Source organism: Anopheles maculipalpis, chromosome 3RL (assembly GCF_943734695.1).
Source record: "Anopheles maculipalpis chromosome 3RL, idAnoMacuDA_375_x, whole genome shotgun sequence".
NCBI classification, from domain to species: Eukaryota; Metazoa; Arthropoda; class Insecta; order Diptera; family Culicidae; genus Anopheles; species Anopheles maculipalpis.
The window spans coordinates 86,463,010-86,486,971 of NC_064872.1; the positions used below are offsets into that span (position 1 = coordinate 86,463,010).

General features: G+C 41.0%; 4 protein-coding genes across 4 annotated transcripts in view; 2 read left to right on the top strand and 2 right to left on the bottom strand.

Moving 5' to 3' along the window:
* The window catches only part of LOC126563470 (acireductone dioxygenase), a 568,562-nt gene that overhangs the window by 401,442 nt on the left and 143,158 nt on the right, over positions 1-23,962 (top strand). The gene's annotated exons all lie outside the window — the stretch shown is intronic.
* Positions 1-23,962, bottom strand: part of LOC126562373 (26S proteasome non-ATPase regulatory subunit 4) — a 363,835-nt gene that overhangs the window by 24,779 nt on the left and 315,094 nt on the right. The gene's annotated exons all lie outside the window — the stretch shown is intronic.
* Positions 5,089-7,566, top strand: LOC126561686 (vacuolar protein sorting-associated protein 51 homolog). The gene is made up of 3 exons (XM_050217981.1): positions 5,089-5,181; positions 5,254-7,376; positions 7,458-7,566. The coding sequence occupies exons 1-3, from the start codon at positions 5,101-5,103 to the stop codon at positions 7,564-7,566; spliced, it is 2,313 nt and encodes a 770-aa protein (XP_050073938.1). The 5' UTR covers positions 5,089-5,100.
* LOC126563530 (uncharacterized) lies at positions 15,939-23,195 on the bottom strand. Its single transcript, XM_050220176.1, has 9 exons — positions 22,899-23,195; positions 22,269-22,580; positions 20,047-20,136; positions 19,207-19,254; positions 19,016-19,125; positions 18,802-18,936; positions 17,972-18,722; positions 17,691-17,895; positions 15,939-17,613 (listed from the first exon to the last, which is right to left on the bottom strand). Exons 1-9 carry the CDS (start codon positions 23,185-23,187, stop codon positions 15,939-15,941), a joined length of 3,615 nt encoding a protein of 1,204 aa, XP_050076133.1. The 5' UTR covers positions 23,188-23,195.

Below are 23,962 nucleotides of genomic sequence, written 5' to 3' on the forward strand. Positions count from 1 at the left end.
CTTTAAATAAGTTTCATGTTTTTCTAAGCATACAAAAGCGAACGATCACTCCTACTGTATGCTGGTTTATTTGGAAATAATCGTCAACGTATAACTAGCTGATCGTAGAACTCAATCAGCCTTTAAAGTAAAATAAAAGCATGAAAATTAATAGTTACGAATGGTCATTTAACGACACATAATTAACACACAAAAAAACATTCACCCACTGCAACACGGGACATTAGACGAACCCTGCCATACCTTAACAATCCTACTCAAGCGTTCAAAACACAAACCACCAACGTGTTGAGAATGTACGAATCTTATCTGATTCAATTCAATTGCCTGTCCGCAACCCCACACGCGGATACGATAACGATAACAAACCGTTCGTTTTTTTTTTTGTCACTGATAAAGCATGGTCGCTTAATAAAGTGTGTTCTTTGTCGTATTTTGTGCCACGCTATCATGTTTGCCACGAACGAACAAAATGCCTTGGCTTGAATCTGTTTCGAAGCGAATACTTTTTTGCAGCGTTAAAGTTTAACTTAAGTTTTCGACCTATTCGTTCATATAAAATGAATTTTAAACCGACCATAATGGGCAAGTACATCGATCACACAGCTATGTCAATAAAAATCGTTTACAAATAGCTTCCTGTCTGTTGTTGTTGAAAGAACAAGTAAATCGTAGTCTAATAGGGTCTAGATTGAGCATTAATCTACTATTCTAATTTAGTAAATATCTCCCTTCCCGTGAACCATTTCCAATATGCACTCCCTTTTGATCAGTGTAACTTCCGCTTCTCCACAGTCCTGGTTACACTTCTCCTTCTCCACAATCGATTTTTTTTGTTTAAGAACACTCTTCCACTGTGTGTGTGTATTACAGTAACGACCGTACGTTACGCACGAATAGCGGATGATGATGGTTGGCCTATTATTTTATCCACTCACCCACCTACAAACACCACCGCCATCACACTTCAATACCCCACTCAAGCGCCTATAACTCTATCGGAAGCTAACGGCACGATCGACTTCGTTTGGGCTTCATCGCCCGAGCCATATTTTCGTAAATTCCACCCCATTTTGGTGAAACAAAAAAAAAGCGGAACACAAGGGGATGATGGTACAACACCGGAAGTGGGTCACAGTGTGTGTGTGGTGGAAAAGTGCGGTAGAATCATTGCAAGAGGTAGTGAAAAAACGGTTGTTTTCTTTTTCGCCATCATTCTAATTGCTTACAATTTTTCTGATTTTAATGTATAAAAAATATTTTATTGTGAGGTGCATAAATTGTAAGCATAATAACATCATTAAAACGCTTCACTGGAATACGCACGTCAAGGTCAAAAGGTTTATCTACTAAGCTCAATGTAATACAGGGCGAGAATGAGGCATATCACGCCGCAACGCAGCGTATTATATGCAAATTGGTCTCATCATTACGCGTATCCATCATTCGTCCGGACGGACTTGTTCGCAGCTTCATTTTGTGATCGTAATCTTGAATGCACCGAGCACTGAAGGTAGAACTTTTACTGCAAAATTTAGCTTATGTTTTAATTAAAAACATTTATTCACTGTTTTACTGGGTTTGATCTTTAAAATGTTCTAGTAAACTAATTTTTAATTACTTTATTTCGTTTTAAAATAAAGTTTATCAATTGCTTCGCCATTTGCTTATAATAAAAATAAAAATCTCAATAGAAAAGGTAAGTATCTTTAAAAGTTTTGCAAGAATGTTTTGTTAAACAATTTGCAAAAAAAAAACATTATTAATTTATGGTTATAGATGGTTTATTTATATTATATATGGTTATGTTCAACCTTCAAACAAATAAAAGCGTTTGTTTTTTGTGTTGTCATTTGATAATTTTCAGCATGGAATCATCGAAAACAATAGCTTTCATTCTTTGAGACTATTTAACTACTTCGTGCAATAAATTGAACTTTAATTTTGTAGTTTAATAATAGAAAAATACAAAGAGATCGGTCAAAGGCTTTCTATACACAAATTTAACAAAATCTTAAAGACAAAAACATCTAATAATGAAGAATAAAAGACGAAGTTTGTAAGATTTCGAACAAAAACGAAACAACTGCTAAAAGCAAACACTAAGTATCAATCAAAGAACAAAGTAAAACTCCCTCCAGCTGTAACAATATAGAAAAATATGCAAAAGGAGTATCACTAGTGCAATCAAACACCAGCATAACATTATTCATTTATGTATGTTCCAGTAATAAAAAAGGTAATAACAAAATCAAATAAACAACTGTTGCTCAGAATGCGTTACACCGGTTGTGTGTTAAAAATAGCTTAAACCGAATGATCCCCTCCATGCTGTTACTGGTGTTGCTGCACCAAAAGGTAAGCAGCGCATAATGATCCCAGCACAGTACACAGTACAGTTAGGGCATTTCGCAGACATCAAACAACCGGAAATGTAAACATCCAGCACCACCACACTACCACTACACTACACCGGGCACGTTTGCATGCTTTACTTTCGATCATCCCCCAATCTCATCACACACAGGGCTAGGAAAAGTTGCTTCAGTCGCTTGTAATCAAACCTGGTTGGTAAAGGTTAAAGGTGAATTGTAATTTCCCCCATTTAGCGGTCTAAATTTTGGGCTAAAAAATCATAAATCTCGTCGCTTGTTGCAGATTGCACGAACTGATGGAAAAATCCGCCAATCTCCGCCATGAACTGCTCACCGGATTTTTTGGCACACTTTTCTCGACTTCATTTTGTGAAAGCTTTCCACGCAGTTTTCATCCCAATCTTCGATATTTGTGGTTAAATTGTGTGCTTTGTGTTTTGTGCGCCTATTATCGGTCAACCGTCTGCTAGAACGGGCGAGTGATGCCACTTGTTTCTGAAGCAATAAAGGAATAGGGGTTGATCATCACCCCTTAAGCTGCATGATCGTAGGCGCCCAAGCGAAGCACAAATTTACGTACACACTCACACACATTTATGTTTCGTTTTGGTTGTTGAGACAGCCGTTGTTGCACGTGTTCTTTGCTGCCGTTTTTTGTACCGGCAAAAGACAACCCCCAAACGAGCGAATCCTTATCAGTGCAAAGCCAACGCTGGTTGTTATTTGAGTGAGCAAACTTGTGTCGGGAGGGGTGCTTTTCGTTGATACAGAATACACACACACACACACTTTTACTCCACTGATAAAGACACTACACTATCATCCACACAGTTTAATGCAATTTTCGACTCATACTAACAACGTACAACTCTCGTTCCTCGCGATCGTGTAGTTTTGAAATTCAAACTTCACTACACATCACACACTTCTACGCCATACACTTTAGCACACAAACACCCCAACTTTACATACCCTCTTTGAGTTTAACACTTAACTTTTGTAACTTTTCAAACGATCCTAGCACTCTCACCGACGGACAGTTGATTTCATTTTGTCTATTGCCCCCGTTCACGAATGCCGAGCTGCCGAAAACACAGCCGTCTACACCGGGCAATGGTTTGCGTATGACTTGACTCACGCGTGCCAAGTTGCGCTTCTCTAACCACCCTTGTCTCTCGCGTACACGCCAGATCACCTGCGCTGTGTTGTAGGGTAAGTAAGGTATACGGTATACGGTGGAGAGCATAGGAGTGAAAGAGTGTGTGTGTGTGTGTGTGTGTGTGTTAGCTAATTTGGAGAGCTAATGTTCCAACATGCTGCTGACTCTATTTGGGGTTGCACATATAGTGCTGGTCAGCATTAGCGAAGGGTGCATCCGATTGGCAGCTTCACCCTCAGCGTGTTGGTGCCGGGTTCCAGGGTAGCTCAATTAATAGCTGAACTGGTGTTAGTTGTAGGGCTTCTCCCCAAAGTCTGAGCGTACTTAAAGCTAGTGCAAAAGGGTTCAAACTGACAACTACTTCCGCTTTCACCAATTGCATTAAGCATTAAAATTAAGTGATGTTTCATTGTATCACACAAAGGTTAGAAAATTTCTACTTTCAGTGACCAGGTATGGTCGCAAAGAGTTTCTCTCTTTTTCTCTCTAGAATGACCAGACCTTGTATTTACTCGTTCAGCTACTGTTTATTACACATGTGCACATTTTTCTTGTTGGAAGTTGCTTCGACTGTAAACCATTGTAACGGGCTTTATCACGCATCTACAGCCGGAACATATGTCACGTCTTTGGGGTGGCAAAAATAAATCATAAAGCTAGCTTCACGTTAAGCTTACCATAGCAATATAAGCACCCACGTTTATTTTGAACCGTGAGAACACTTTATGAGCCTTTTCTATCTCTTTCCACACACTGTTTCAACACTCGAAACGTATGTTCTAGGTTATAATAGTTTAACGCGAATTGACATAAAAATGTACTGCAAAACTCTACTGAAAGAGTTTTTGTAGCTCTTTTGCTCTATTTGCATGAGAAAGTATTTAGAAGAAGAGAAAAAAAATGCACCTTTCAAGTCGAAGCATCAAACCAAAATGTATACCTACCGAGAGGAATATCATTCCCTTTAGCCAAACCGACGAGTTATTCTGAAATATCATTTTCGTGACCGAAAGATTCCTTCAAATTCAATGTACTGAAAAAATGAGAAAATAAATCTCAAAAATTAAAAAAAAATTAATCTCAAAGCCCTCAAAAATCCATTAGACCTAAAAACAATCATGTCAATTTGAACTTATCAAGTAATGTTGGGCTGCAGGTTAGCAAGTCCAATTCTTTTTACATAATTAACACAAAAAGTCCCAACGGTTTTCACAAAAATACGAATCGAGTGGCTCAATATTTGAGCTACTCCTATTCATAATAAAGCGCATAGAGGTACTCGAATTTTATTTTATTTTTCATAGATAACAGGACTTCTGGATTTAATTCAAATAATAATTAATAATTTAAAAAACTAGAAATTTTGTAAATTCATCAAAAAACATATTATTCTGTCCATTATTGCACCCTACGTGTAATGTTTTCATTATACGAAAACGTAAACACAGTTTGACATTTGTCCACGTACGTCATTTTTTCAAAGAGCGTTTTTGCCCAGCTTCGTAAATTGTTTTCATAATAGTTCACAACACAGATTGCAAATTAGAACAAAAACTAACACTCATCATGGGCGATAAATCCGGAAATCCGTACGATATGGATGGTTCGTCCTTTGACGCTGATCGATATCTTCAGAAACTGCTAAAGGTAATGACTGCTTCTTCCATACGGTCCTTAAACGCCCAGTTTCTTACTCTTCAACCTTATCCCCCGTTGCAGGAATGTTCCCTGAAGCAAATTATGGACACCGAGGCAGCAATCGTACGCCAAACGCAAACCCTACACAGTGACATGCAAACGCTCGTCTATGAAAACTACAACAAATTCATCTCCGCCACCGACACCATCCGGAAGATGAAAACCGACTTCAAGTCGATGGAAACGGAAATGAATCTGTTGATGGCAAACATGAGCTCAATCACCGAGTTTAGTGAACGCATTACAGACACACTACAAGAAACACGGTCCCAGCTAACGCGTCTCTCCGGCAAACATCAGCTGCTGAAGAAGCTACAGTTTCTATCCTCCCTGCCGGCGAAGCTGAAAACGTTAATCGAGGAAGAAAACTACCAACAAGCGGTTCAGGAGTATTCACATGCTCAGAAGGTATTGCAACAGTACGGTCAGCAGCCTTCCTTCCAGGGCATACAGGAAGACTGCATTAAGATACTGGACGAGCTTAAGGAACGCTTGAAGGGTGAGTTTCGACAGACGGGCAAATCGGCCCAATCGCTGACGGAAATTGGAGAACTGTTGCTGCAGCTGGGCGAACGACCATCGACTCTCGCGAAGGAAATGCTCGAGTGTGCCTCGAAGCGACTGCACGAACAGATCGTCGTACTGCAAGACCAGACCGATCGTGATATGATCGAGTTTATTGATCTAGGGATAGAGGGTTTCCTGAAGGATCTAACGCTCGTCATCAGCTCGTACAACGACATGTTCCTGACGAAGCATCTCGAGCAGGAAGCGGACGATTTCGAACAATCGGCACGGGTCGATCTGAATGCGTTCGTAAATCGTAACGTGGACGAATATCTCGCACTGGTACAGGATCGTGCCGAGCTAGAAATTGGGCACGGAGATTCGCAGATCATACTGCGCGGACTCGATCGTCTTCACCGACGAATGACGGCCATGAGAACGCTGTGCCGTGCAGTCGACATGAGTAAATCGGGCATCGACATTATCGTGAATGCAGCTCAACAACTCTGCCAAACTCATATGCGCTCGCTGAAGGATCACTTTGCGGACAGTCTTAGCTCGGTACGACTTGCATTGGTTTCGGCCACCAACAACACAACCACTCCGGCCGGATCGTCCACCTCTTCTACCACCCAAGTGGGTGGACAGAGCAGCGCGAGTGGAGCTAGTAGTGGCGGAACGACGACACCTACCGGACTGCGAGAACTTATCTCCAACCTGTACATCTCCACCATCGAGAAGGTGAAAGGATTGATGCAGGATTTGCTCATCTTCCTCCAACCGGAGTGGTCATTCAATCTAAAAGGTGACCCGAAAGGTGTACAATGCATTGAAGGTATCCGAGAAAATTTGCTCGTTGCCTTCTTGCGCCACTTTTGCACCACCGTCAATGGGTATGGGAATGTAAATTCGACCGCACCACCCACCCTGCTGCTGGTTCTCTCGAAGGTATGTCTCGAGATGGATCGGGCCGGTGTACATTCGCTTACCTCGCTCGTCGACGAACTTTACAATCTCGATGCCGAACGAAGCGGATCGCTCGTACACGAAACGGAACTCTGCACGGAAATGCGTGATTCGGCTCAGCTTCTGCTCGATTCGTACGTACGCCTGCAAGGGTTACACCTCTCCCAGATGCTACGGAAAAGCGTCGAAACACGCGATTGGCTCAACTGTCTAGAGCCACGCTCGGTTCGTGCCGTTATGAAGCGTGTCGTGGAGGAAATATCGGCCATCGAGCAGGTACTCGGTGAGCTGTACGATAGTAGTGCGGCACCACACCACGGCGGAGGGTCACGTACGACCGCAAGCAGTGATTCCAGCCGGAAGACACACTTTAGCATTGCCGCCTCGAAACAATCGCAGTTCCGTTCGACCTGGTCCACGTACACACCGCAATCGCAGCTGGACAGTAGCTTCGTGTCGAACATACAGCGATTGTTTTCGGAAAAAATTGAAATCTTTGCACCGGTCGAATTTTCGAAGGTTTCCATCATTACTGGCATTATTAAGATCTGTCTCAAGACGCTGCTCGAGTGCGTCCGGTTGCGTACGTTTAGCCGGTACGGACTGCAGCAGATACAGGTCGATGCGCACTATCTGCAGATGAACCTGTGGCGGTTTGTTAGTGATGAAAAGTAAGCGTTGTGGAAAGTTACGGAACGGTTGGAAGCATTGGAATGTTTCTTAAAATATCCTCTTGTTTGAATTCATTTCAGCTTAATACATGTGTTGCTCGATGAAATCCTTGGCTCGGCTGTTTTACGATGCCTCGAGCCCATCCTGATGGAACCTAATGCGGTAGAAATTATCTGCGAACGGAACTAATCGACTACAGTCTTGTGTGTGATGATTTTTTAGTCTTATTTGCAACCAATTCATTCCAACTATGCAAGGCAAAGCTTTACTGTTTGAAAATAAAGAAATAATTTAATACCTTATATTGTAAACCATATAGTCTACAAAGGCTCCAATGGGCAGATGATGAGAATGGTATAAGATACTTCGACGGCGGTTCTTCGGCCTCTCCTGCTTGCCTGTTGGTCTGTTCTCTGTTGTTGGACTTCCGGGTTACAAACTTAACCCTAGAATCTCACCAATCGCAGATGATTTCTTCCGTGACTAAGTCCCACAGGAAGGCAGCGTATTAGTTGAAGGAGTAGCAGAGTAATTCTGCAACCGTGGAGGAGGCTCATTATTTAGGAGAAATCGTGCCTACAACGGCTGATACCATTCGATGCTTCTCTACGGGCACGAGTCCTGGACTATGCTGACAGGACAGTAGGCGTGTAAAAGGAGTATTAACCCACCAAAGCCCGCCAGGCACCACCATTTCAACCCGAGAGTTCGTCTTTTCGAATGTTGAAACACATGCAGTAAAACACCCAAACACAAGCGTTGGTCATATTAATTTTGCTGGATTTTCTTATTTCCACATTTTCTTATGCGCTTTATATAATACAAATGTATGTACAGTACAATCACATTAATCTTTAATTTGTTGTTTAATTTGTTGTTTTACTTTGCATCCTCTTTTTCTTCTCGTGTGTGTGTGTGTGTGTGTATTGTTTTCAATTTCTTTTTCTTTTCCTGCCGTTGGGTTTCTTACCACACCTTACACCACAATGTTTCAATTTGTTTTTTTTTTTGCAAATTCGCTTATATTTTACATTTTCGTCACGTGGAGTAGGAGTTCACCCTCTATAACAGCCCACATACACACACACACACGCGCGCGTACACATACACACAAACTACTACTGCTCTTCTAGTATAAGTCCTTTTTTGCTGCTCCACTACTCGCCACATGGTCGCACGCTCTTCTGTCCCACGTGCTTGTCCTATGTATATATCGACAAAAAGCCTTCCCCTTCCTTCCCATTAGCGTTGTTTTGTTGTATTCCTTCATATAATCCCAAATTTTCCGTTTTTTTTCATTTTCATACTATGCGAAACATGTGGTTGGTTTCTAACAAATTCTGCTTTTTAAAAACAACATTTTCCACCATTTTTCATTCCTTTTTTTCAACCTTCTGCTTTTTTATCATGTTTCTCTTGTGTATTTTAGATGATCTGTGTGTGCGTGGCATGTTTGTGTGTCGCGGGATTGAGTATATCATATAATTACGAGTTTTATGCAACTTTTTTTTCTTTTTCTTTTGTTTCTACACTACGCTATCCACAAAATTTGTCAACTTCCACTTGTCAACTGTAAGCTATAATAGTTTTAACTATTGTGTGTGTGTTTTTTGTATGTTGTTTTTAGTATTTTTCTTATTTTTCTGTGTGTTTGTGTTGTGTGTGCGTGTGGGGAGGAGAATTTAGTATTTGTTCCGCGTTGGTGCGGTCTCATTTGGCGCATCCGGAAGGAATTGGTTTACGTTACATTTTTTTTTTTTTTTTTTGTTTATTTGTATTGTTTTTGATCACCTTCATATGTTTTCACTCTATCAGTGTCCGTTACCTTTTTATTCTTCTCGATTTCTATGTTGTATGTTTGAATGTACTGTGCTTCCTCTTCTTGCTTGCTTTTTTCTACTACTATCTCACCTTATCACAACAATCATTCGATATCCGTACTTTAATGCCATTGCATGCAAATTCTAGTCCAGAAAGTTAGAGGGAAAAAAACAGAATAATTGCACGAATGAATGAATGAAATGTTTTTTCAGCTAATAAAAGGTTACTTTTCATTCTCCTTACCAAAAACAAGTTTCAGAACACTTTTGTAGAAAAAAGAAAGTAAGTCACGAAACTTACTCCTTTCCAAATCTGTCAACTGCAAGTGTCAATCAGTTACCAAGGAAACACACACACACACAATAAGTAGATTGTTCTACTTGTCACGCTCCAAAAACTAACTTTTCAGTTCTCTCCATTGAACAATGCGACCCTGCAAAATGGTGCATTCATTATATGCCTTTTTAAAACAAAAATTAAATTCGACAGATCCACTTTTCGACAATATGTATTTTGTACGTGCTATATAAGGTGCACGTGTGTGAGTATCTGTGATTGTTAAGTGCTTGGTACGGATCTTTTGATCTTTTCCCTTCCCCCTATCCCAAACCCGCACTACCCGCGTTAGAACTTTCCTCCTTCCCTCCTTCCTTCGTGTCACAAAGTGTGTGTGTGTGTGTGTGTATTTGTGTGTACTTTCAGAGTTTTAAATCACAAAATGTGCAAAAGAGTCTAGTACTTCCAACGGCTTCCTGCAGTTGAGTTGATGGCAGGAGGAGTATTACCGCCTGTTGCAAAATTAAGCCAAGAAATCATATAAAAAAACAACATGCCAACTTATCTTAATAGTGCACAAAATCACATCAAAGTAGGCTGCCACACTACTACTACTACTACTACTACCCAATAAACACAGTGTAATACCTCATGAGTGTGTAAGTAAGCCTTGGAATAGGAAACGCCCTGTTCTGCTTGCCTACCGAATCAAATCATATTATCAACTCTTTGCGGTTGCATTTTTGTGTTTTTTCTTTTCTTTTTATGTTTTGTTTGTGTGGATAATATTTGCAAAAAAGTAATATGCCTGTCGGTTGCATTTTTTGCTTTTCTATGTTTGTTTCCATAACATAATTCTTGGCATTGTTGCCTAGCGCTAACTATAGATTACGCGTTTTTCACTAGAACTATGTGTCCTGCCGCCATATCTTGTACTGTTCTGCACACTTCTCTTCGTATTTTTCTTCGCACCGAAAAAGCAAAAACTTATCATTAATACAACTTAGATTTACGAGTAATGTGTGTGTGTGTGTTTTGTTTGTTTGTATTTGTATGTATTTTTCTTTTCGTTTGTCTGTTACGATATACATCTTTCCCGCAAAACACCGTCTAACGGCAAAACAAGTACGGAGAACTGGGGGTTTGCGTAGATGCAAAACTTACGTACAAAACTGAGAACCAACAAATGCGCATTTATAGAGGTATTTGACAAAACTAGGAGACGGGAAAAAAACTCATAAATAAGTTCTTTTCCCCCCTAATCAATCTCTCACATCTTCCATCCATCCATCCGTCCATTCATCCAATCATTCGTTTCTCGCACACTAGAAAATAGACTATCCACTAAGAAAAAATCCGCTACAAGCAAATTTTGCTCCTCGCTACACTACTAACCACTTAAAAACATACACACCTTTTGGACGCTTCACTTTCTTTGTATGTGTGTATGTGTGTGTGTGTGTGTGTGTGTGTGTGTGTGTGTGTGTGTGTGTGTGTGTGTGTTACTTCATTTTCTTCAAACAATAAAAACCTATTCCTTTGTTTCGCGTATGGTTGTGTGTTTTATTCCTTCCTTTCTTTTTGTGAGTTTTTCAAAGGAATTTGAATCTTTTACTGGTTTTTTTCCTGACTATTCTAACTACTATCCTCTTTTTGTATGTTTTCTCTCTTCTTTGTTTCCACAACACATTCCCCTTCCTAGCCTTTGGTTTGGTGCGGCGTACCACAAACACATCCATACATCCATGTGTTTACTAATCGCTGATAGAAGCGCATCCACACATACACACACACACACACACACACACACACACGCGCACTGGGTGGTGTTTTCCTGTTTCTTTACTTCCGTTTCGTTTTCATTTTCATTTGCTTCATCACATTGCATGGTTTTGCATCTCCTTTGCCCTTACTCTCATGATCACGTTCGCTTTTGTTTCGTCCTCCTGTTTGTTATTGTTATTTTCTTGTTTCTTGTTTATTACTGCTGTATAGCTACATTTTACTTGCAATTATTATTATTATTACTTCGTTATATTAGTATTATTATTAGTATTATTATTATTAATAATGTATTAATAGTAAATTTGTACATGTTTCACATGCTACGCTTTCACATTGACCGATTGGATTTTGTTGTTAGTTGCAAAAGTTTTAACGTGTCCTCTTTCATTTTCTCTTTTCTCGTGTTCTCTACTTATGCATCTTTCTCAGAAGGGGATGTTTTTTTCTTTCTTAGTGTTTAAACATTCTTCTTTTTTTATCCATTGCTTTGTCCGCATTTAATATTCTTCCTGCTCAAAGTGCAGCATAACCGCCTGCAGCATTACCTCTCTTCTCTTTCCCTCTCTTTCTGACTGCTATTATCAACTTTCGTTTTCATCTGTTTCGTTTACTAACTATTGCTACTCCTTGTGTATTGGTTTGTACGTTTAGCATATTGTTCACTTACAAAACACACACACACACACACATATACAGAGGAACAGGGTTGTTTTGCAAATTCGTATTCGTGTTATTAGCACTTACTATAATTGATTGCAATTGTTTCCTTTTTTATTTCGTTACAGGCTAACCGCGTAGTGTATTGTATTGTATCGTGGTGGTGGGTAGTTGTGGTGTTCTCTATGATGGAAAGTTTATGTGTGTGTGTATATGTGTGTGAATGTATGTGTCGGATGATGGATCTTTTTCTTTTTCAATTTCTAACGACTAGACGAACATGCACATTTTGTTTCGCGTATCTATCATATGCAAAAAGACTGATTATTCACTGTATGAAAGTTGTATATCACCCAAGAGCGACACTTTTTGTAACAATCTCACCGACACCGATATTTTTATGTAGTTTAGGTTATTTGTTTTTTTTTTATATATATTTGTTTTTACCTAGTGTTTATTTGCTTCTCGTGCTTCTGCGTGTTTGTTTCGGGTTTTTTTGTTTGTTTGTTTTGTTTGTACCTTTTGTGAACAAAGCCTGCTATCTCTCGAACAAACATAAACGATTGTGTATGTGTGCTTGTTATACTACTCTTTTGTATGCGATGAGTTTAAGTGGTAAGTGTTTGTGAAAATCTAATAAACATTATCTCTTCATGCGGTTGCTCTAGATTTGCAGTGCGCCTCTACTAATCGGTTTCGTTCGCGAACCTACTTCCATTATAGTATTAATTATTACGTGTCCAATGGAGGATGTGTAGTATATGCGTTGTTCGTTTTTGTTTAATGCAATATTTAATTACTTTCCCCAATTTGTTTGTCAACCTACACACAACACACATACATGCACAACAATGTTTTGTAATGAATATATAGTATATATTTATGTATGTACGTTTTTTGCACATTTTTTGTTAAAGAATTTCTTCCAATGGAGTTGTTTTTTTTTTTTTAATGTAGCAAGCACAATCATCAGAGAAGAAAAAACGGGGAAGCGAAATAAAACCTTCGTTTTTCGATTGGTATCTGCATTGGGGGAGCAAGAAATGGGTCGATCGTGTGTTGTGTTTCTGTGTGCGTGTTGTTCTGGTTTGCTGGTATTTGGTGTTATCGATCGATCGCATTTATAATGCGTTTTTTGAATGATGATTGCCGGGTGAATAAAAAATGGGGCTTACAGCAATAATAAATTGGTTTGATTTTTGATTTTTCATACCCCACCACAAACCCTCCTGGCAAAACCACATTCGCTTTCCCCCTCCCTACTGGATAATCCTAGTCTTACTAGGGAATTTTGTCACACAAACGCACACGTACACAACTTATGCAATTTGTTTTTTTATATATCTTTACTTTGTATTGGTTTGTATTGGTCTGTGTCTCATTATAATGGGAGTTTCGTTTGCTTTTGTTTAACAAAATTGTTCTCATCCTTCTCCTTGGGCGCTTTTGTAGAGCACAATAGTGTTGCGGTACTATTACCACTGCACTCTCTACCTTCATCCTCTTTTCCTCCCACTCCTCATCGTTATATGTATATATCTATCTATATACACATACATGCAGCATGTACATCTACACACGACCGCACACACGTACATTTGTATATATAATTTATTTCATTTGTTTTGTGTTTTTGTTTCTTCTGCAAGAACGGCCAGGATTTTGCTTTTTGTGTGTATATATATATATAATATATATCTATGTATAATATATCTATCTGTAATGAACGCTTATATGATAGTTTAACACAGTTACGCAATATTTGTTTTGATTCCTAAACATTCAGAGACAAACCTCTAAAACATGTCCGCGTTCATTCATTTTCCCAAGCGCACCCACACGAACGTACACACATTCATACAATTTTACAATTATTCCACAGATTTTTACGTTCTTCCAAAGACCCACGCTTCTCCGCAATACGGTAAGCAGCCGTTTGTAAATTATTTGGCCGCTTTGTGTGTGTGTGTGTGTGTGTGTGTGTGTGTGTGTGTGTGTGTGTGTGTGTGTGTGTGTTTACCAAATCGTCCCGTGCATACACACACACATATAGATTTTTCTTGTCCTCTTGCAACTGCAGATCTGTCTTCCAGTACCTGGGTGGTGCCTACGTAAGAACCAGAACAAACTAAACACAACCATCATCATCCGAACTTTCTCCACTAATGTGTGTGTGTGCTTTCTTTTCTAAAACTTTTGAACAACGATCAAAATGCACAAAAGAAAACATAAAACTTGTACTGCGGGTCCCTTCTATACGCCGCCCCCCTCCCTCCCTCTTCCATCCCATCCCGTTCCCCGTTGCGGTCCTAGAGCGAGATTGATCGGTTACTAAAAATTAGGATAATAGATAATAATGATCTTAATTGATACCACTGCTACAAACCGTACTACGAGCCATCGATGTATTAGTATGTGCCCCGGTATGCGTATTGTTTTGCAATGCAAAATCCTCTCCACTTTTGTTTTGTTACGCGGGCTTGGCTGGCTCGTTTTATCACCCCAACGCTTTTCTCTTTCCTCTGTCTCCTTCTGTCTCTCGATCACTATCCAAAAACACACTGAGCTTCCGTTCGATCGCGTCTTTTTATCACCCATTTTGTGTTTGTGTGTTGTGTGTTGTGTATAGCTATCAATCCATAGATAATAGTTTAACTGATTTTTCTTTTGTTTCTTTGTTGTATTCTGCTGTTTTGTTCTGTCGCCGCTCTCTTTTGCTTAGCTCCCTTATTAACTCGCTCAACTAACTCATGGAGTTTATCAACTACTATTCACGGTTCACGTAAAAGTTCAACAAACCTACACGCACGCCCTTTCACTCTTTTACATACTTTCTTATGACTGGAGGAATCAGTTAAAATATCTTTTCCATACCCTGTCACAGGCTCTAAACCTGCAAGCCATGAAACTTAAAGTAAAATTCAGTATGAATCCATGTTATCGTGGATAGCCCGATCCTAATTCGATGATCCTATATCAACAAAGTACCAAAAACAAAACTACTTATTGAAGTAACTACTTAAGCAGCACGAAACGCCCAAAATGCAGGATGATAAGTGTGAGAGGTTGGAAATATTGTTCGGGACAGCACACACCCCTACAAGACGGAGGTCAGGATGTAGAATATAGCTACTATTCCTTCAAAAAATCAATTAAAACAAGGCAAAGGATACCTTCTAGATATTCCCATGGGGGGAAGTGGTGCTGATATAATAGTGTTGTTTATTAAAAGTTTAAAATGAACTTTTTATCCTTTAATCTCAAATTTAACTGGTATACCGAAGAACAGACCGGTATTTGTAACGAAATGGTTTAAAAAAATAATAATATTAAAAGCTACCAACAAAGAGTACACAAACACTCTACGCAAATCGCCTATCGCTTGTACTTCTTCATACTTCGTACTTCGTCTCTTCGATCGCACATACATACATGCATATAGACGTACATATATATATATATATATATATATATATATATATATATATATATATATATATATATATATATATATATATATATATATATATATATATATATAAATCGAACACAGAAACAAAGCAAAACGATTTAAAAATGAAGCATAAAACAGAATTACCTGACTGACATTCTTCTCTCCACTTGATCCTCTGTGGGTGTACGCGAACCTTCTTCCTCCTTTTCTTCCTTCTTATTGCAGTTTGGCTTAGCACTGCGGCACAGCTCCATGGTTCTAACGTTTTTGCATGGTCCTGTGTAAAATTTTTATATGGATGGAATTTTTAAGATGACAAATCCTTCCTATATTGGAGGATTTTGTCATCCCAAATCCCATACCAAATTTCAACAGGATCATGTGAAAAAATCGAAGGATGGAGCTGTGACACAAGCCTTAGGCTAGAGTCACTGCGCGATCGTACGATTTTTGGTGCTACCGAGCAGTGACACCAGCCTTGCATTCTTGCGTATGTGAGTGTTTCAGTAACTGAATAGTACAACAGAACAAATATTTCCAACAGAATAGCAGCAACTACCATATCAGCTTAGGCGGCAAATGAAGTCATCCCAGGCCATGCCTGTCCCTGTTGTGTTTGTTGCCGAGTGGAGGAGGACGCTGATGACGATGAACCTCCCGTTTGTACACTGCCTCCACCACTTCCCCCACTTCCGCCACTTCCGCTGCCACCACCGCCGCTCGTCGGTATGTTTGGTGCGAACGCCGGATACTTTAGTGTAGTCTGCAGCAAATCGTTGTGCTCCTCAAGCGAATTGGTCGCATAATGTACTACGAGCGATTTTAGCGAATCGTAGATAAAGTATGGTTCCGCAAACCCATACCCACGCTCCGTTTGATGTATGATGCAATGGTTCACCCGGCCATCGCACGCAATCGACAGCGCATAGTGGCCGGCATTGCGTGCCCGTATCAGGAACGTACCGGTCGGTTTGTTGGCCAACTTTTTCTCCGCATCCTGGCGGGTGTACCGTTCCCGCAACCAGGTCGTTTCATCCAGGTGCGGCAAATCCTGCGTCGAGTCCGGATTCGTCGCGGACAGGTAACCATCCTTCAGAATCTGTTTAATCTGTGCGTCCGTAATCGCTTGCCGTTTCAGTGCCTCCAGATATTGATCCTTCTGTTTGCTAAGGTTCAAAATTTCCGGCTTCAGCTTCATCGCTTCGCGCTGTAACTCTCGCATCCGTTCCCGTTCCCGCTCCATATCCTCGTCCAGATTCTTTTTGCATTTGCGCAACTCTTCCAGCCGGCTCTCGATCAGCGATCGGTTCTGTGCCAGGCTGCGCTTTTCGTGCGGTTGTGCTTCCGTTTCGTACCGGGCCTGCGTTTGCAGCTGATCGTTGAACAGTTTGTCCGCCTCGATGAACGCTTCCTGCGCTTGCTTCCGCAGCTCGACGTGCGATTGCGTCTGGTTGAACGCTTCCAGCGTCGATTCGCGCATATTCTGCAGATCGGTTAGCTTCTGTACCGTTTCGTAAAAGTTTTGCGCCAGCTGATGAATGTCGGAAGCCGTTGGGTAAAGGCTTTCGTCCTCGAACCGCGATATCGGATACAGCAAACTAATGTCCAGGATGGTATTGTACTCCTTGAGCGTGGTCGTTCGGAACTCATTTATCATGCCGACCAAACTTTCGAACGTACAGTCCTGCGTGAACCCGTACTTGCCGTTTTTGTGGTAAATCTTGATCGGACGATCCGTACCGTCCTTCTTCAGCACGAGCGTATACTCGCCCGCATCGTTGATTGCGTCACGCACCAGGAACGAACCGTCTTGTGCATCCATCATCTTTTCCTTTGCCACATCGCGCGATATCTTACCCCAGTACCATTCGGCGTCCCGCAGCTCCTGCGGTGTGTCCGGATCGGTGACCAGTGGTGCGCCTCCGGTCAGTAGCATTCCTCCACCAACAACTCCTGAACCTGCTGTTCCTACTGCTCCGGGCTGTTGCGTGGTACTGCGGCTGTAATCGATCTCGATTATCGGTGCTCCCACCGATGATCCGCCCTCCGGTGATGCTATGATGGATTTTTTCGCCATTCCGCCACCGGTTCCGGTGCCGGTACCGGGGCCTCCCGTGCGGGATGTCTTTCTCGGTGGAACGGCTGGTATGGATAGGAACTCAGGCAACGCTTCGTTCCAATCCAGTTTGTACATAAGAATTTCCAATACCCGCAAATGGTTCTTAATGTTGCTCACGAAAAGCCTACCGAACAAGAGATGACAGATGCAAAATCATTAGCAAAAATTAACGGGGGGAAAAAAGACGATTCCACTACTTACACAATCCTCTCCCACGCCGGGCGCATCAAAATATGGCACCAGTTTTGCAACAGCATCGTTGGCTGTTGCTTGTTTCCGCGCATAAACTGCAGCCGGCAGATACGGATCAGATGCCGCATGAAGTATTGCAACGTTTTGTTGTGATGTGGTGCCATGTCCTGTATGATCGCCTTCATCCGCTCAACCGCCTGCTGATCATCGAGCACTAAAAAGGATAGAGATACAGCACAGCAGATCATTAGAGAAACGCCCGGTCGTTAGAGATTTGTCATCAAACTTACTCGAAGCATCGATAAACGACTGGTACAGTGTAACCGGTATGAGTGGATCGGGCAGCTCGTGGAAAAACTTCTTCAGCACCGTTGCCACACACTCGGGCGTGTAGCCGTTCAGATCGATGTTGAGCAGATTCTCGTTGAGTGCATCCCGCAGCTTGTTTACCTCGTCGTATCGCACTGGGGTGGTACGGTAAACCACGTACAGGTCAAGGGCCTTGTCCATTACCGCTTTCTTCTCCAGACTTGTGCAGAGATCGACCACAATTTGTGGAGCAGCCTGCTGCTGCGCGTCAAACAGCAAGCAGAGACTCTTGCCAAATATGTGCTGATGCTCCTGCCGATAGGCTCCCCCGAGAATGTACGTAGTTGGCGTGGAAGTCAACTGTTGGGACTGCTGATTCTGTTGCTGCTGTGTGCCACTACGATCGGCAGCAGTGCATGGCCTTAGGCCCATCACCGAGCACTGCCGGTGCACGACCAAACGGCACTGGGTGCAGAACAGTCCCTGGTGGACCAGTCCCAGCAGGTAGTTCTTGCACATATCACATTTTTGCTGTTTCGAAAATGAACCATTCATCAGCTTATGTCCGTTGTACTGATCGGGCCCAGCGGCTGCCGACAGGTTTACCGCCGTGTGGGCCGAAGCAGAAAGTATCGGCAGTTCTGCCGCTGCAGTCATGTCTGCACTCGTCAGAAGTTGTCTGATCGTCGTCAGGATAGTATGCTGATGGAAATCATTCTTAATACCCATTTGCTGGGGGAAAAACAACAAAGCGAAAGTGCTCGATAAGTTTCTTTGCCTAAATTTCAAATTCGATTGAGCAACCACTTACTTCAAGCTTATCACGATCCAAATTCGGTAAATCACAGCCTTTGATAGCTTTCGTTTTGAATACCTCCACGTGGTCATACATATTAACGGCGGTCATCCATTCTAGCACATTTTCCGTTGTCCATTCGTTAATTGACTGTGAAAAAGAGAGAAGGAAATCATTTTTACGCCTGGCTTTCGCAACAATTCGCTACTAATCCCTTATAATTACGTACCTTTTCCGTTCTAAAAGTGTTCGGTATGTTCTGGTACATGTCCGAATTTCTTTGGCACGGCCTGTACAAGGCCATCGGTAGACAATTGACGTGGAAACACGCTGAACAGTCTATGAAGCAGGGAAAGACAGGATTCAAAACACATCTGTAACACATCGTTTGACATAAAATAAGTTAAACTTTATACTTACTTCTACACTGTCCACCTTGCCTTCCAAGCCCCCAGATGTAGTCTTGGCCTAAAACATTCCACACGAGTGACGTCAGCAGCGCAGTCCGATATGCATGTCAGGAGCCGCCAGGAAACGGAAGGAAGTCAGGAGTCAAAGGAAAAAGGAAATTTCGACGTTTTTACATACAAAAGGATGCCGCGTAAAGAGAAGATTTGAAGAATGAAAAGGGCACAAAGAGATGGAGAGAGAGAGAGAGAGAGAGAGAGAGAGAGAGAGAGAGAGAGAGAGAGAGAGAGAGAGGCATGGTAATAATGAAGAAAGTGAGCAAAGGATTGGTATTTTGGGGATGGAAAGAAAAAGAAAGAAGAGGGAAAAAGATAACAAGAAGAAAAGGGAAGAGAATAAAGAAAAGGAAAACAAACAAACAAACAAACAAACAATAGAGTTAGTTCAATCTTGTTTTCTCCTCTTTTAACGCCTCCATCTTTCAACTAACATTTGTACGCATTTTTTACCCAAACTACACTTGTTTAGGACATACACAATAGATTTGATTAAAGAGCCAAAACGAAAAAGAAATCAAACATGTCTTAATGATAACTCGTTGTCGAAATTAAAAGTTAGCAGACGACAGTTCAAAATAGCAGCAATACAAGGTAAATGTTTTTAATGTTTTGCTTTGAAGTACTATCGTTTCGTTCACTCGTTCATGCATTCATTCAATCATTCATTCATTCATTCGTTCGATTGACAACTTTTGACCACTTATTTGTTGATTTGATTTGGGTTTAGTTTTGTTACTAACATTTCCCTCAATTTTCCCTACTTATTTATCTGTGTGACTTGTTTCATACTTACAAAACAAACATATAATGGGTGTTACGAAATAAACAAACTCGGGCGCGTGAGCTCTGTTACTGGTTCTACTAGCCATTTCATCTTTTAGTGCTAAACGCGTGAAACAGTCGCGGAAAGTTCGTGTAAATTGTAATGATTTTTTTTTGTGAGATTTGCAACAATTCATGCACACAGCAAAACAGGAGATGTTCATTAACATCAAGAAAGACATCACAAATAAACAAAACAAAAAAACGAACAACAAGAAAAAAAACAAACGAAAAATAATACAACAATCAAATGAATTACAGGAAAGCGGCAATAAGGTAATGGTGGGTATGGTATTTTGTTTAGAGAAAAGAGAAAAAAGAAAGAGAAGAGAAGAGAGATAGAAAAGAGATAGAGAGAGAGAGAGAGAGAGAGAGAGAGAGATAAAAAGAGAAAAAGTATAAATCAACTTTGTATCAAGACAGACGCTCGTAGTATAGTACGTTTGTTGGGATAAATTTAATTCTTACAACATATTCCACTTATTCACACACGCTCACACACTAACGAGAAGGAAACAAATTACTTCGACTAAAGAAGCAGTTGGCAGACAAATACTTTTAGGAGCATTGTATTCACAACGTATAAAGCAGCAAGTTTCTTTGGTGACTGTATTGATTGTGCGATTCATTTTTCAATTATTTTGCATCAAGTTTTAACCTAAAACACAGCCACCAGAAAGGGTGTTGTTTTCAAGTTGGCTTAAAGAATCCACTTGTCAGGAAGGTGTCATATGTCTAGATTACCTATTTCTGTGTGCTTAGTTCCCAAAGCAGCTAAAAGTCTCGTCTGCTTATAATTGGCCAACAGAACATGGGAAATGGATGACTAACAGTACACCCGATCGTTATTTTTTTTATTGAACACTCAATTTATTAACCTGTCATTTAAATCGATGATCACAGGCAAAAAAAGAGGTTTTCTCTCTCTCCTTCTTTCCTTCTGCAATAAGGAAGGATTTCTTTACAGTTGTACAAAAACAAGGGTGGTGCTTTTTTGCTGAGGAATAATGGTGGTAGCAGTAGCGTTGCACAGGATTAAATAATAAAAAAAACACTTGCATACTTATTAGACAAATTAAAAAAAACGAGATGCATCTTAGAACACCAAAATTACGTAGAATTGTGGTAGATGACAAACAAAATAGTCATGGTCAACCAAGGGACACCCAAATAATCTACAGATATCGAGCTGAAAACTGTCTCGTATTGCACTTTATGCAAACTTAGTATCAAGAACCTTTTTTACGATTCTGTTATGGAGTAAGTTCCCAAAAATTTACCAACCTGCCCGAAAAGCAACAATAAAATAAGCCTCTAGATGCACAATAGAACGTGAATGGGTTTAAACATTAATTCACAGTTTTTAGCCGGTTACAGGAAAACCGTCTAGATAAACAAGATTCAATATTATTCACCGCAGTTTTTTTTTTTTTCAACTATTGTAGAACACCAGCTCAGAAAGCTCACGCGATTCCCCGAGCGCCATTAAACAATAACTTTTCAAAGGTTTCCGTAGATGAACTAGCGATGTTTCGAACAGTGTTCTGGACAGTGTTCAAGATGGAGAAGAATTTTTTAGGCTCATTTTTCTGTTCGACTCGAAAGGAATTGAAAGCCTCTCTCTCACTTTCTTGAAACGAATCCAGAACACAATTCGAATATTGCTTGTTCATCTCGAAAAGCCTGTTAGTCACAGAATGTAATTCAGTGCTAGTCATTAGACATCGCACCAATTTTTGGAATAATATTCTACATCAATAAGCGTGGTTAGGGATGTGGATGTTGGTGGTGTGCAGAAGATTTTTAGATGAGATTATGATAATGACGATGGGGTTTTCGAATGCAACATGAAACGTGTAATATTTTTACGCATAAAATATAACTTAAAAAATAAATAAAAGACAAAAATTAAAAAACAATATTCTAACAATTAAAATTAAAACTTTCGAACCAAATTGGGAGAAAATTTTCCTGTGTTAAATTGTATACACAATTCAATCATGAAAAATGTCACACAAAAATAGCATAATACCATTGCGTTTGTTATCATAAAAGTTTAAAAAAATAATGTATCTCTCCACAAAAAAAAAAAAACAAACGTAACATATAGTACACAGACAAGCTATCGGTTGTTTGTTTCCCATTTCCATTAGTTGGTGTGGTCGGTTTGCGAACTTCCTTCCCGTAGCTTACCTGGATCTTTTAGCACCGGCGCCGGCGTAACGCACTTCATATAGAGCTCTTCCGCATTGGCCGTTGCTGTCGTATCGGTGGTACCCTGAGTAGTGGAACTGGTGGTTGTGCCACTGCCACCTAACCGCATTCCACCAAAGGCGTCAGAGATCGTGGTCTGTTGTGACAGCGACTGCGGCTGCTGTTGCTGCAGACCACCGGCAACGCAGGCGCACCCGATGGATACGCACGCACCGGTACTCAGGTACTGCCGAGCACCTCCGGAACTATACACGACCGGGTCGATGTTTTCAAGCGGCGAAAGTTTGCTCACTAAAATAAAAATACAGACAGCACAGACACACATTTTAATAACTTTACTATTACATCGCAAACGAATTAAAAATAAAATAGACTAGCTATGGACCGCGAGGAACTGTCGGACTAATTATAGAAAATAATTCACTTCTTTTCTGATCAATTCTGGGACTTGGCGATCAGCTATTATTCCGTTTTAGGATTTGATGTTCTTCACAAATCAAGCGATAACTCTTGGTAATATTTTGTCTCTATTAACGCTAGGACACAACATTAATTATCAGCCTATGTTTTCCTAATGCACACTACACTAATAAAAGATCATCTACTTACACTGGACATATCCCGTCTGCTTGGTGCGAGCATTGGTGGCCTTGTACCAGGCGACGCGCGGCCCACCTTCACCTTCGGCCACGGTGCTAGTCGGTGGTTTGGTCACCGTCGGTATCCAAACATGCACGGGATCATCCTTCTCGAAGGCTAGTTCATCCACCAACGTCAGCGGAGCATTATTATCCTCCAGTGCAATGTACGCACCAAAGCCCTGCTGCTGTTGCTGCTGCTGTGATTCCTTCTGCTGCTGTTCCCCTTGCGATTGGGCCTGTGTTTGCGCTTCCTCCATTACTGTGCACTGGTTCGTAGCAAAGGGGATCCTCGACAAACGCACACGCTCAACCGTTTCCTTCGGCTACGATGATGATGATGCGTGCAGCACCGGCCCTGCTCGCGAACCTTTCATGCGCGATCAAACTTTCCGCTCGTAAGCGAAACACGAAACGTTCGGGTTAGTGTGCGAAGAAACACCGGAAGTATTGATGCTTTGCTTCCTTCCTTACTGCAACCGGAAGCAGAACAATCCAAAGGTATAGTTCGTATGACAGGACTGGGGATCGTATATCCACTCTCTCACTTTCCCTCTCGATGGTTTGTCGTCTCCTCCTACTTTGTAGCGTTCTGCGAGGATTCTATCCTCCCTTATTCAACGTATGGCGATGTAGATATCTCTTGCATGCGTGTTTCACGTTACAAACTAATCACACTTGTCTACGACAAGTGCTTGTTGTACTACGGGTTAATATTATGTTGTTTTCTTTTATATATTGTATTATTTGTTGCTTTACAGCTTATCCGCACCCCGCTCCTCGACGGACGTATCTTTTTTGTAGCGCGCACACTTACTAATGTGCCTAATTCGTTGTACTTGTGCAACGTCAGCTGCCGCTATCGGCCGTGTGTTGGCACACCCACGCGTGTTGACTTTTGTAATTGATTGGATTAGCTGCGCACACCTTTTGGTCTTTTTGGGTTGCGCACACTGCGGGGACTCGTCGGAAGAGGGCAAGGATGTTTTGTTTAAAAAGTATAACTACAAATCTGTATATAAATCCAGTTCACTT

Coding starts and splice junctions, on each gene's coding strand:
- LOC126561686 (XM_050217981.1), top strand. CDS start 5,101: ATGGGCGATAAATCCGGAAATCCGTACGATATGGATGGTTCGTCCTTT. Junction 5,182..5,253: donor ATCTTCAGAAACTGCTAAAG/GTAATGACTGCT, acceptor CCCCCGTTGCAG/GAATGTTCCCTGAAGCAAAT. Junction 7,377..7,457: donor CGGTTTGTTAGTGATGAAAA/GTAAGCGTTGTG, acceptor AATTCATTTCAG/CTTAATACATGTGTTGCTCG.
- LOC126563530 (XM_050220176.1), bottom strand. CDS start 23,187: ATGGAGGAAGCGCAAACACAGGCCCAATCGCAAGGGGAACAGCAGCAG. Junction 22,581..22,898: donor GCAGACGGGATATGTCCAGT/GTAAGTAGATGA, acceptor TTTTTATTTTAG/TGAGCAAACTTTCGCCGCTT. Junction 18,937..19,015: donor ACACTTTTAGAACGGAAAAG/GTACGTAATTAT, acceptor TCTTTTTCACAG/TCAATTAACGAATGGACAAC.